The 13911-nt window shown below is 39.0% G+C and overlaps 1 protein-coding gene across 1 annotated transcript in view; it reads right to left on the reverse strand.

The window, feature by feature from the left end:
- Window positions 1–13911, reverse strand: part of LOC306849926 (voltage-dependent calcium channel subunit alpha-2/delta-3-like) — a gene marked incomplete at both ends in the record, with an annotated part of 224934 nt that overhangs the window by 62267 nt on the left and 148756 nt on the right. The window contains 7 exons of the mRNA XM_079385309.1: window positions 813–908; window positions 1292–1385; window positions 1596–1690; window positions 1804–1849; window positions 8779–8846; window positions 11447–11508; window positions 11609–11680. Of these exons, the coding sequence (XP_079241435.1) occupies window positions 813–908; window positions 1292–1385; window positions 1596–1690; window positions 1804–1849; window positions 8779–8846; window positions 11447–11508; window positions 11609–11680 (533 nt within the window). The remainder of the gene's footprint in view (window positions 1–812; window positions 909–1291; window positions 1386–1595; window positions 1691–1803; window positions 1850–8778; window positions 8847–11446; window positions 11509–11608; window positions 11681–13911) is intronic.

Here is a 13911-nt window from a genome sequence, read left to right on the forward strand (position 1 = left end):
TTCGATTAGCTAACCAAACGCAAAGCTTCCACCAAAAAAAAAAAAAAAAGAACTGTTCCTAGCAAGCATATAGCACCAACTTAAGTTACCTGGATGAGTCTATGTTATTAGATTTTACCAGTTGTTATCGGGGAATAGCAGTAACACTGTAGAATAGGGAACACTTATTCACTATTAACTACAACTTTTCCTTCAATAAATTCCTAATTTGCTGCTTATTAATAGTTAGTAAGGTAGTTGTTAAGTTTATGTATTGGGTAGGATTGGGGATGTAGAATAAGGTCATAGAATATGGCATTAATATGTGCTTAATTACTACTAATAAATGGCTAATATTCTAGTAATATGCATGCTAATAAGCAACTAGTTAAGAGACCCTAAAATAAAGTGTTACCGGAATAACATACCTTGGAATGTCACGACTGACCAATCAGAATCAAGCATTCCACAGAGCGATGTAATAATTTAATCTAAAGCACAGCCACCACAAAATCAGACTTAACACCTCTTATTTACTTTGAGATCATTCTGAGGTTAAATACAGATTTAAAATCATAACTAGATATAGTTTAATAGCTATGATACTGATTTTTAAATCAAATGTTTGCATAGTTATGACTATTAAAGGCTTATTATAATGATTTATTAATACATGTGCAATCAGTCGACTAATGCTTCAGATGAACGACTACTAGTTGACCAGAAAAATCTTTAGTGGAGGGCAGCCCTACACATTAGTTACTGTTGTACTATTGCTCTACTGCATTTGGACTGCAATATGAACTCTGCCATGGAAGATATAAATTGCTAACTGATTGGTCAGTTGGTCTGGCGTCACAAAAAGGTTGAAGCGTGATAGTCCGGTACGAGTGCCGAGGTAAGCTATCTCCACCCCTTTATCAGAGTTCCTACCAGGACAAAGAGAACCACAGAAACACATAATGAATAATGAAGTGTACAATAAACAATTCAGGAATTAAAATTATATAGTTAAAGTCAGCATGAAATGGTATTCACAACCCATTTGACCTCGCTATATATAGTTTACAAGCGGGGAAATAATCGGATGCTGTAAAGAAGGCGTTCCACACTTTATTGGCAAGATTTTACAAAAGGCTGAGAAAAGACTACTGGAAAAACAGTAGCTGCTTGGTTAATATTTATTTGAAAAGAAAAGTTGCTTCAGAAGCCAGGCAATATATTACATTGTGATGAAAGATTATTAAGACATTTTTTGAATAACATGCACTATAGAAATGTATTAAGAAAATACTGTATGTACTGCTCTTACTCGGATTTATTGAGAGCGAGACTGGTCCAGTATGCTTCCAGTGGTGCTGTGACCACAGCATCAAATAGAACTTCCTGGATCAGATCCTTATCACCTACCAGAACAATTCATATTTTAATATTTTACTATATTTTAATATATCTTCAACTCTATAATATATATTTTAAAGAGTTGCTGCCCATCATGAAACTGCACCCAATAGTATTTTTTTTTTAATGAAGAATACATAAACATTGGCAACACAAAAACAAAGTGGAATCTTCAAAACAAATGTTAGTGTTGATACAGTACGCATTCAACTTACACTTCAGATGTGGTTCCCCATTAAAATACAGCTTGATAGCATCAATCTGAGATAGGAAATTGTGTTCAGGATGTTCCTCTGTGTTACAGTATGTCCTGAAAAGTCAAACCAATCTGTCACACACATACAAACATCAAACACATTCTGTAGACTCCTCAAAAGGGTACTTTAAAGACACTGAATAAAACATTTTAAGATACTACTGTACCATTCATTCGCTAATAAAACATCTGGATGCTCCAAATCATGTAGCCCTGAAAAAGAAGAAACATCTGTCTCATTCTGTTGCTTAATACTGCTTCAGATTCATACTGTATGACAGGATATAGCCCAACAGTATATGATCCTTAAATAGCAACATCCGGTGATGAGGAACATCAATTCTAATTCTTAACAAACAATCTGATCTGCGCACCTAACCTAGGCTTAAAATCAGTAAGAAATAATTGGTGGATAAGAATGTTGTTTAAAGCCCCAACCACAGCCGTAAGCCTAAGCCCGGGCTTCTGAAATGAGAGGTCTCTCTGTATTTGATTATTAGACTATTAAATGTTCATGTTTCAGTTCTAATAAATAAAGAAGGTTAAGTACTAGGACTTTGACATGTAATCATCTAGCAATCATGTTATAGCGCAAGCTGATTGGCAGCTGCTGTATTTGCAGCTAATTAGCTTGCTTGCTTATACACTCAATGTTCATCTGATATTGAAGTGAAAGATCTATATATTATCAAAAATTATTGTGTAGTCTGCATGATTTTTTTCCTTAAATAAAGCAATCAAGCATATATATCAATATATAACAATCATACCGTATGTCGGCAGCGATAATCTAGTGAGCAGTGTGCCGACATATAACGCAGTTGCGTAACGGGCATGCTGGGTTTGAATCCTGGCTTGAGGACCTTTCCTGATCTCAGCCCCCTCTCTCTCACACTTCGCTTACTGTCTATTCTACACTATCCTATCTTAAAACAAGACAAAATGCCAAAAAACAACCAACCAAACACAAAAAAATAATCATACTGTTTAATGCAAGTGACAAGGAACTGTGCTGTTTTCATAAAAAAGGAAACATGATTTTGTGCTCATAGCAGTAGATAATGTTTATGTCTGGCAAATAGTCTCCGTCACCCACCATTTACAGGAGTGAGAAATCATTTGGAATTTTGGTAGTTATTTTCTCTCATCGCTATCAGCTTTCAATGAGACATTTTGTTTATTAATGGCACACATAGATGCGCATGCTCAGATACGCAGTCGGTTTAAGTCATTAATTAAATATCTGTCCCACCTACATTTTACAATCTGTCCCACCTACATTTCACTGCTGGTTATACTCTGTATAATTGTGTATGTGACAAATAAAACTCTTGAATCTAAATAAAACTTTTATTTAAAAGTTACATAAAAGTTAGTTATATAACACAGCTCAAGTACACAAGTTAATTTTCTAGATAATGCCTGCCTTTGCTTGCCCAGATACACATTCAGGGCACAGCATTCTAAAGGTAAGCCATGCAACAAGTAAACATTGTCCACTAGCATTATACCTTTCAGCCCACACAAATACAGCTAATAAACATGCATTTCACAGTAGGTCTTTAAACTTAAAATTGACTTAAACTTATGAATTAAAAATCAACTGGCCTGTTGAAAAACAAATGCTTCCTGCATGCTAAGCTGCTACCTCCATGCCGGGGCTTTCCGTTTTTTTCCCCAATCTCCACACTAAAGGCTGATTTAAAAATTCCCTCCACTGGCCCTGTCAATCATGGCCTCCCAATAATCCCCATCCACTTGATTGGCTCTATGACTCTCTCTCCTCTCTACCTGTAGCTGGTGTGTGGTGAGCGCACTGGCGCCGTTGTCCTGTGGCTGCCGTCGCATCATCCAGGTGGATGCTGCACACTGGTGGTGGTTGAGGAGAGACCCCCCCACGTGATTGTAAAGTGCTTTGGGTGCACAACAATACACAATAAAAAGCGCTATATAAATGCCTCATTCATTCATTCATTTATAGTTCTGCGTCAGACCGCTGTAGCCTCTAAGCCGTAAGTTGTGCATCGGTTTTCATTTATGCTTCTGCGCCGTTGCAAACCGTTGCTTGTGTAACCCACAGTACCACGGCAAAAGCAGAAGAAGAAGCAGCTTGTCGGAGAAGCATCAGCCGTGATGGCGGTAAATAAATATGAAATAACAGATAATTTAATTAAACCTACAAAAAAAAGAGACGACAACGCAACAGGAGAAGATGGCATTCTTTCAGTCTCCACAAGGACCTGTACCATGGTAGAATAACATTGTTTGTCGTGGACAACAAAGTGATGTATAATGCTACGTTTTATAATAAATGATAAAACACTTGTTCTTTGCTTTGTTTTATTTTAAATAAGAAGATCATTAAAATATACTATTAAAGTGCAAAAAACACAGACAAAACTCAAATACATACGGAGGGAGGGATACTAGCAGACCAATCACAGCCCTTGCGGTCCACGCAGAATTGACGTGCTGTGACATTTTTGGAGAGGTGCACTTCAGGCTATGCCGTAGCCTACGTGTACTATACACAGCCTCCAGCGTAGCTACGGCATAGGTTCGACGCAGGAGTATAACTCAGCCTTAAGGTGTTGAGACTGTGGGGAAAACCCTTTTCTGCCTGCATCTGCAGTCCCACGGTTACGAATCATTACAATATTGTGGGACTGAGAGAACAGGGCTATGGGGGCGATGCTTTGGGTGGAGAATATGCTTGTGGGATCTGGATCTGTCCCCAGGATCTTTCCCCTGAGTCAACTACTGAGGGCAAGAGTGGTGTCCACCTCATCACACGGTGCCCTCAAGAGATCGGTCTGTAAACCCTGCCACCTCTGGTGCTTCAGGGCAGAGCGGTCTCCAGAGAGTGTTGTTATCAGTGTTCTCCCGGAAACATAGCGGCCCTGGGAAGCTTGCACCCTCCAAAGAGATTATTAGAGCAGTCAGTTCCTTTGTTCCCTGTCGGTCATCTGCTTCATCGAGCTGGCTACTCAAAGCACACCAGAGGTCAGCAACTAGGTTCGAGAGGCTGATTCCCCTTGTAGACTATTTGGCAGTGTGGATGGGTCCTGCTGACTGTAGAACGAGGGTACAGAATCCAGCTTGGTTCTCATCTGCCACGATTCTACAGGGTTGTTCCTACCCTGTTGGGACCCGAGCAGGCTCTGGTAATGGAACAGGAAGTCTCTCTTGAGGAAGGAGGCCATAGAACGTGTTGCTCCTCTCTCTCTCGTCCAGGTTACTTCATTGTTCTGAAGAAGGATGGGGGTTGCGTCTTGTTTTAGATCTGTTAGCTGAATCGCTCCGTCAAGAAACTCATGTTCAAGATGCAGACAATCGAACAGATTATGACTCAAATCAGGACCGAGGACTGGTTTATCACATTAGATCTGAAGGATGCATCGTTTCCATCTTTCTTGAAGTTCCTGAACAAGAAGTTCCTGAGATTTGCTTTCAGGGACAAAGCATACCAATATCAGGTTCTTCCTTTTGGCCTAGCACTTTCACCCATCACTTTCATCACATGCGTGAGATGCTACTCTGTCTCTTCTGCAAATCTAGGTCATGTGCATATTAAACTATATTGAATATTGGTTGATGTTAGCTCAGTCAGAGCAGATGGCAACTCATTGAGATGTCATCCTTGCCCATATGACTGTACGGGTGTTAAGGCTGAGAAGAGTTGCTTTCTCCAGCACAGAGGACCACTTATCTTGGCGTGGTATGGGATTCAACAATGATGCAAGCACATCTGTCTCCTGCTTATATCAAATTGATTCTTGCAGCCATGGAGAAAGTGAGGCTAAGCCAGTCACTCATTGTGAAGCAGTTTCAGAGACTGTTGGGTCTGATGGCAGCTGCATACAATATGATGCGGTACATGAGACCCTTGCAGTGATTTAGGACCAAGGAGTTTTCCTCAAAGAGCGACACACTTTGCATGACTAAGGACACGCATCAATGCCTTCATACCTTAGTCATGTGGAAGAATCCTTGGTTCATGCAGAAATCCTGTCTAGGCAGGTGCTTAGGCTGGGAATAGAGGCTCCACCCCGAGGTGGTGGAGTAGATTTGGCGGAGGTGGACTTGTTGTCATCTCAAAAATATGATACACTGTCCCCTCTGGTTCTCCCTAATGCATCCAGCTCCTCTTGAACTGGATACCACGGTGCAGGTATGGCTGAGGCTGTGACTATATCAACTTCGGGTGGCAGATCCTTTTCCTGATTAGCGCCCAAACTCTGGAATAATCTACCTAACATTGTTCAGGAGGCAGACACACTCTGTCAGTTTAAATCTAGATTAAAGACCCAACTCTTTAACTTGGCTTACACATAATACACTAACACATTTCTAATATTCAAATCCGTTAAAGGATTGTTAGGCTGCCTTATTTAGGTTAACTGGAACCAGGAACTCTTTCCATAACACCTGATGTACTTGTTGCATCTACGCTAATATTAGATGCATATATTATATGAATATTAAGGGGCAGTTGTGGCTTAATGGATAGAGAGTTGGACTTGTAACCTGAAGGTCGTGGGTTCGAGTCTCAGGTCCGGCAGGGATTGTAGGTGGGGGAGTGAATAACCAACACTCTCCACCCTCAATACCACGACTGTGGTGAGACCCTTGAGCAAGGCACCGAACCCCCAACTGCTCCCCCGGCGCTGCAGCATTGGCTGCCCACTGCTCCGGGTGTATATTCACTACTGTGTGTACACTTGGATGGGTTAAATGCAAAGCACAAATTCCGAGTATGGGTCACCATACTTGGCCACACACCACTTCCCTTTCCTTTCCCTTTAGTCTGTTTCTTTCTTATTCCGAGGTCACCGTAGCCTCCAGATCAGATGGTCACTGCAGTCACCCAGGTCCAGTCCGTATCCAGCCCAGATGGTGGATTGGGACCTAGAGATGATCTCTACAGCCCTGAATGTCAGCGGAGACCTGAACAACTCGATGAGCCCCAGAGACAGATCCACAGTGAAGACCTTTTCTCCTAGACGGTCATCAGGACAAGACCACAGGAACCAGATGAGTCATCTGCACAACCTGCTGGTTCATCTGGCCAGAGGAGTACTGGCCCCCCGACTGAGCCTGTTTTCTCCCAAGGTTTTTTTTCTCCATTCTGTCACTGATGGAGGTTTGGTTCCTTGCCGCTGTCGCCTCTAGCTTGCTTAGTTGGGGACACTTCATTTCAAGCGATATCGTCGACTTGACTGCACAGATACTATTTAAACTTAACTGAGTTTGATGATGACATCACTGAATTCACTGATGAAATGCCTTTAACTGAAAACTGAGTTTTTACTATTGTCCTTTTGCATTATTGACAGACTATTTTCCTATTTAATATTGTAAAGTTGCTTTGACACAATCTGTATTATATCTATATATAATAGCTGCTCGCATAAAATTCAAGGCGTTAATGTTTGCATACAAAACCACCACTGGCTCTGCACCCCTTTACCTAAATTCATTACTTCAGACTTATGTGCCCTCTAGAAGCTTGCGTTCTGCAAGTACCAAGTAGCATCCCAAAGAGGCACAAAATCAAAAATCAAAAAGACTTTTAAATTAAATGTTCCCTCCTGGTGGAATGACCTGTCCAACTCCAAATCCGAGCAGCTGAGTCCTTAACCATCTTCAAGAATTGGCTAAAAACACATAATAAATAAATAAATACTAACACTAGCTTTAGGATCTTTTTGTATTCTATATATTTGTTTTCTTTTTAATTATTATACAATTAACAAAAGCAAAAAAAGGCTTCTAAAACTAGCTTGCTCTATTCTTTTTCTATTCTATCACTTTTCTTTTATTTATTATATAATTAAAAAAAAAAAAAAAACCTTGCTATGTGTACTGCGTTAAGCTAACAGACTTGTTATAGCACTTGCATATAATTGCTCTTTTGTTGGTTTTGATTGCTTCTATTGTCCTCATTTGTAAGTCGCTTTGGATAAAAGCTTCTGCTAAATGACTAAATGTAAATCTGCTTGTTTTATGCATATAGGGTATGGTAACTCGAGACGTAGTGTTGCCTATAGACTGGATACTTAAGTTAGGGTTCTCACCCTATGAAACAGTTTAAAGGTTTTTGATGAAAACATTTCTCCATATAATGGACTTCAATGGGGCCCAAACGGTTCAAGGTCAAAATGACAGTTTCAGTGCAGCTTCAAAGGGCTTTAAACGATACCAGACGATGAATAAGGGTCTTATCTAGCGAAACGATCGGTCATTTAAAAAATAAATCAAAAAGTTGAAGTTTTATAAGCACAAATGCTCGCCTTGCTCTGTTCTGTGATGCGCGTTCGTGACGTCACGTAATACGCAATTACGTGGAAAAGGTCACGGTTGACTTAGGCGGAAGTACCGAGTCAGTAGGCTTTTTAATATTAAAACACCCAGGATACGCACACGAAATGGGCATTTTAAACGATAAACTGACACAAAGACATTTGAATATGTGTATATGGTCCTCCTTTCGCACATTTGTAAACATTGACTCGGTACTTACGCCTAAGTCAACCGTGACCTTTTCAACGCAATTGCGTATTACGTGACGTCACGAACGCGCATCACAGAACAGAGCAAGGCGAGCGTTTGTGCTTATAAAACTTAAACTTTTTTATTTATTTTTGAAATGACCGATCGTTTCGCTAGATAAGACCCTTATTCATCGTCTGGTATCGTTTAAAGCCTTTTGAAGCTGCACTGAAACTGTCATTTTGACCTTGAACCATTTGGGTCCCAATGAAGTCCATTTTATGGAGAAATGTTTTCATCAAAAACCTTAATTTCTTTTCGACTGAAGAAAGAAAGACATGGACATCTTGGATAACATGGGGGTGAGTAAATTATCAGCAAAAGTTTTTTTAAAAGTGAACTAATCCTTTAATGCAGCCGGTGTTTTAACCTGCTTGATACAGTGGGCAATAGTTACACAGCAAAGGAAAATATACAAAAATCATTACAAACAGCCTCTACATTACACTCAGTAGATTTCACTCATATCCACAGCATGAAAAATGTCACTGTTTAGAAATCACACTATATTGCAGGCAACACACACAGATGCGCATTTATAATAATCTATTAAGTGAAATGTAGTGAACAGAGTCTAAGTCTATAGTTACCTTCTTCAACAGAGAGATTTCCTCTGAAGAAAGATTTGCCATGACCTCTGGACAGGGCCACTCCTAAGCTGAAAACAAGAGAAATAAATAATAGACATCTAATTGAGAACTGAAATGTACATCACCAATCTGTTCTTCATTCTGTTCGTTATAGTATTTATTAATCAATTATGGCTTCCTAATGCTGTACATTTTTTTACATAATACTATAGATTTTGTACAATAACCAAGCTCTATTTTTTTCCCCACATCAGCCAATGTTGGGCGAATTGACAACATCACCAGCCATAAATGACCCTGAATCCCTAAACTGCATCCTTTTTTTGGTGGGTTGTAATGTATCTGCAAATGAAATGTATTGCCAATTGGAAATCGATTGTTGGCAAAAAATAAATGACACTACTTTTAAAATAGTGTAAAATAGAGAAATAGTTGAACCAAGTAATTGTCTAGTTACACAAAACGTTACGCTACATCACTATGCTTGTTTAGAATATGACCTAGCAATAACTTTTTGCAAATGGTTAACTTAGTTGAGTCAGTTCTTTTCAATGAATTTGCCAAATAGGAGGCAAATCTATCTAAATTGATTCAAGTCTCTGTAATAATAATTCAGCCTGTTGATTTAGCCACTGAATCATTTGAGGGACTAAAACAATACTTGTGACAAAAATAGCTCTGGAAGAGTTCAAATTATTACATACAATTCTAAACAATCCTTGAAAACATGATCTTTCAAATGAATGTATCATAAAATAATACAAACTACCTACTAGGGGTGGCACGGTACACAGATGTCACGGTTCGGTTCATACCTCGCTTCAGGGGTCACGGTTCGATATGATTTCGGTACAACAGAGAAAAAAAAATAAATCTACTATGCTGCTTCTTTTCATTTATTTTGAACAGACAGTAGTGCAAATTACATTTTTTTCCACCTAGATGTGAAAATACTAAATATTATTACATGTTTTATATATATATTATCTGTTTTGTTTTCATTGTGCGTGTACACAAATAAAAGCAAACCTTTATACAGTGATTATTAATAAGACAATAAGTGTTTAAAGTTGATTCTGCTGGTATAAGGAAACAGTTGAAGTGATCACGCCGGAGCGCACGCACACACACACACACACACAAAAACACACACATCCGTTCCAGCATTGCTAACTTGACAGTGCAGTTGGTACTTTATCAAAACAAAATACAGTGAGCCAAACATCAGCACGCCTGCCTCTGTGTCACCGTTGGAACGCGACTGAAGTACAAAGTCTATAATTTACATAATAAATAATAGTTTAGCATTTAGATACGTTACATCGCAAATATAGAAATATTATGGAATATTTGGATTTGTGACAAATGAGAGAGGTAGGATACACGAGCACAATGCCCCATTTCGCAAACAGTTGAGTGCGCAAGCCTTTAAAGTATACTTGTGTGTCTGTCTATGTGAGAGACGCATTGTCATTGTCTAGTGGGCGTTCTTTTCAAGTGCACAACTCGAAGGGATATGTATGGCGCTACATGGCATTCGCTGTTCTTCTGCTGGCGGTTATCAAACAGCGTTGCATTACTGCGGGTGCCCCCTTCTGGATTGGGGGTGAATTGCCTGTATTCGTTTTAAGGCCTCATGCACCGAACCGAGATGTCCGTACCGTGACGGTTCAGTACGAATACATGTACCGTGCCACCCCTACTACCTACCAATTATTAACTACCTACATTATTATCTGTTATATTTAACAAATAATCTACATCACTCCTTACCCAACAAGCAAACCATGAGGTAGAGTCCAATTGAACCCTCTCATGAACTGGAGCTAACCCCAGATATAGCACCAGACATCTGGTTACCACAGCAGCAGCAAGATAAGACAGTGTTTTATATCAAAATGTTCATGTAATGGGTATCAAAAAGAAATATTCTGGACAGTGCTCAACAATCTGATAATGCATTTCTAAACTTCTTTTCATAATATTATAACAAATGTTTAATACATATACATTACTATAATTATAATTTTATTCTTTTTTTAACAAGCACAACCAAGAGCATCAACAACCACTTCCACTGTGCTGGCCTGAATGGTTTTGTTAGCAGTGTTACATTTGCCAAGGCACCCCAGCACCAACTGCCCAGCCCCTGCAAAGGACGGTAGCTGACAACAGGCATTCTATACAGGCTTCCACTTCCTTGAATGCAACTTACATTGCATTCAAGGTATATGCTTTTATAATGAATTTTCTGGGTTTTGAACCCATGACCTTAACAACAAGATGTCTTGCTCTTCAGCATACTAAGATCAGACGTTTCAGTTGCATTTGATCAGGGCTAAATAAAGCTAAATTCTGCAGGACAGGGGCCCTCCAGGACCAGAGCTGCCCATTACTGCTCAACTAGTTGAATTGTTGATGACAAGATCACCAAATGTTCATTTACTTTCTTGCCAAAGTCCATTTTTATTTACATTTGGTGCTGGGTGCTAGTGTTTATTTTGGACCCAGGCTATACATGTTTAAAATCTTTTTGGAGCTGTGCTGCAGTGGATAGTACTACTCGGGTTTGTGCAGATGGTTTGAGTCCAGCCTTCTGTTTCAGTCTCAGTTTTCCTTTTGTTCTACATTGCTCTATAAGTATATAAAAAATAAGAAAAAAACTTACCTGAAGGGAGTTCCTTTTATGTCTGTGTAGTAGTAGTCATTGTGCAGAACAAGCACACGCTTCTAAGACAGTCATAAACAAACACACAAACACTGTAAGAGAATGATAAACCTATTACTCATGTTTGTTTATGTGTGTGTGTGTGTAGATTGAGTTTCTTGCCCCTTTATCCACAGTCTTCTTCACTTTCATAGAGAAGCTTCCTGTCTGCCTGTTCACCATGGCATTACGCAACTGAAGAAAAAAAAAAGAAAAGAAAAAAAAAGATAATCAAATTGAGAAAACTGTATTGCATTATTTTAATAACAACACATGAGTGAATGCAAAACTCACTTTCACAATCTTAAGGTGTTGCTAGCTGATTTCTAGGGTTGTTATTAGAATAATATGGGTATTAGATATTAGAACCCCTTAGAAGTCTCTATGATATTCTGATCTCCAGACAACATTCTTGTCTGGAGACGACACAGACCATGTAAAGCACACACAAGTTCTCTTAATACAGGAAATCCACCAAGTATATTTTGGGAGAAATTATGAGCTGATTTTGCAGTACTTTTTCAAACATGCAGTAAAACAGTTATGTGATGAGTAATTTATGTAGTCATAAAACAACCAGTCACTTCCCCACTGAGCTCGCTCTCAGGTGTGGATCCCTGAGTTGCAGTAAAAATAGCATTATTCTCTTTGTCATTGTCATGGTTACTGTGTAGATAAACATATATGAAGATGATGATGAAGATAATCAGTCTTTAATAAATTCACAGAAGGTAAATCCAGACAGAGGGAAGTGTCAGTCCTGTGTTCCTGTGTTTTGTGCGTTCCCCTCCCTCATGTGCCCATATATGGATTTTCCTGTTCCTGTCCTCATTGAATTTGAAGTCAGCTGTGTGTGTGTAATTATCTCGTTTTGTTTGATTATTTAAGCCCTGTGTTTCCCTGAGTCTAGCGTCTGGTATTAACGTCGATGTTGTGTTCCTGTGTGTCTCTGCTTGTTCTGTGTTCCCTGGATTTTGAGTTGGATTATTAAAGGACTGTTTATGTTAAGTTTATCCTCGTCTCTTCGTTTCCTTGTGTGCTTACTGTGACAGGAAGGCTTGTACAGTACATATAAAGTTGATAAACAGTTAAATGTGTTGGTTTACACACAGAGAAAAGTGTAAGCTTTTAATAAGTCCAAGACTAAAATATGGAATGATATTCCGGACATTATTCAAACGGAATTGCAAATTGTATTTGCAATTGCGTTTTCAATTTATGGACGCATAAATTATGCTAATTATGTCTCTATTTGTTTCTCTTTTTCTGCCACGGGATTAACATCCCATGGTAACTAGGAATTACAGAAGCTTCAGTCTGGATCCAACCCTTAAATGATCTGAGATGACCGAACACCTGAGAAAAGATGATGCCAACCCCTCAGAGGACCTCAGAGGATGCCAAAGCTCAGACAACATACAGAATTACCAAATTTTGCCACAAGTTAAATATATTAAGTTTCTGCAATATATAAATATATTGTGGAAACTGAATTTCCTGTAGAGCTGCTTTGCAACGATTTGTATCGTAAAAAAGCGCTATACAAATAAACTTGAATTTAAACTTGAACTTGTTTCTTATTCCGAGGTCACTGTAGCCACCCATATCCTAATTAATTACAGAACGATCTCAAATCTCCCTTTTCTGTCAAAGATACTAGAAAAGGTAGTATCCTCGCAATTATATTCCTTCTTAGAGAAAAATAGTATTTGTGAGGAATTCCAGTCAGGGTTTAGACCGTATCATAGTACTGAGACTGCTCTCATTAGAGTTACAAATGACCTGCTTCTATCATCTGATTGTGGTTGTATCTCTTTATTAGTTCTACTGGATCTTAGCTCTGCGTTCGACACTATCGACCACAACATTCTTTTAAATAGACTAGAACACTTTGTTGGCATTAGTGGAAGTGCATTAGCATGGTTCAAATCGTACTTATCTGAACGCCATCAGTTTGTAGCAGTGAATGAAGAGGTATCATATCGATCACAAGTGCAGTATGGAGTACCTCAAGGCTCAGTACTAGGGCCGTTACTTTACAAGCTTTACATGTTACCCTTGGGAGATATTATCAGGAGACATGGTGTTAGCTTTCACTGTTATGCTGATGATACTCAGCTCTATATTTCTTCGTGGCCCAGTGAAACACACCAAATTGAGAAACTAATGGAATACATAGTCGATATAAAAAACTGGATGACGAGTAACTTCTTACTGCTAAATTCTGAAAAAACAGAGGTGTTAATTATCAGACCTAAAACCCCCACATGTAATAACCTAGAACACTATCTAACACTTGACGGCTGCTCTGTCAATTCTTCTTCATCAGTTAGGAACCTAGGTGTACTGTTTGATAGCAATTTTTCATTTGAAAGTCATGTTTCTAGCATCTGTAAACCTGTGTTTTTCCATCTCAAAAACATATC

Source organism: Barbus barbus, assembly GCF_936440315.1.
Source record: "Barbus barbus genome assembly, chromosome: 29".
Classification (NCBI taxonomy): domain Eukaryota; kingdom Metazoa; phylum Chordata; class Actinopteri; order Cypriniformes; family Cyprinidae; genus Barbus; species Barbus barbus.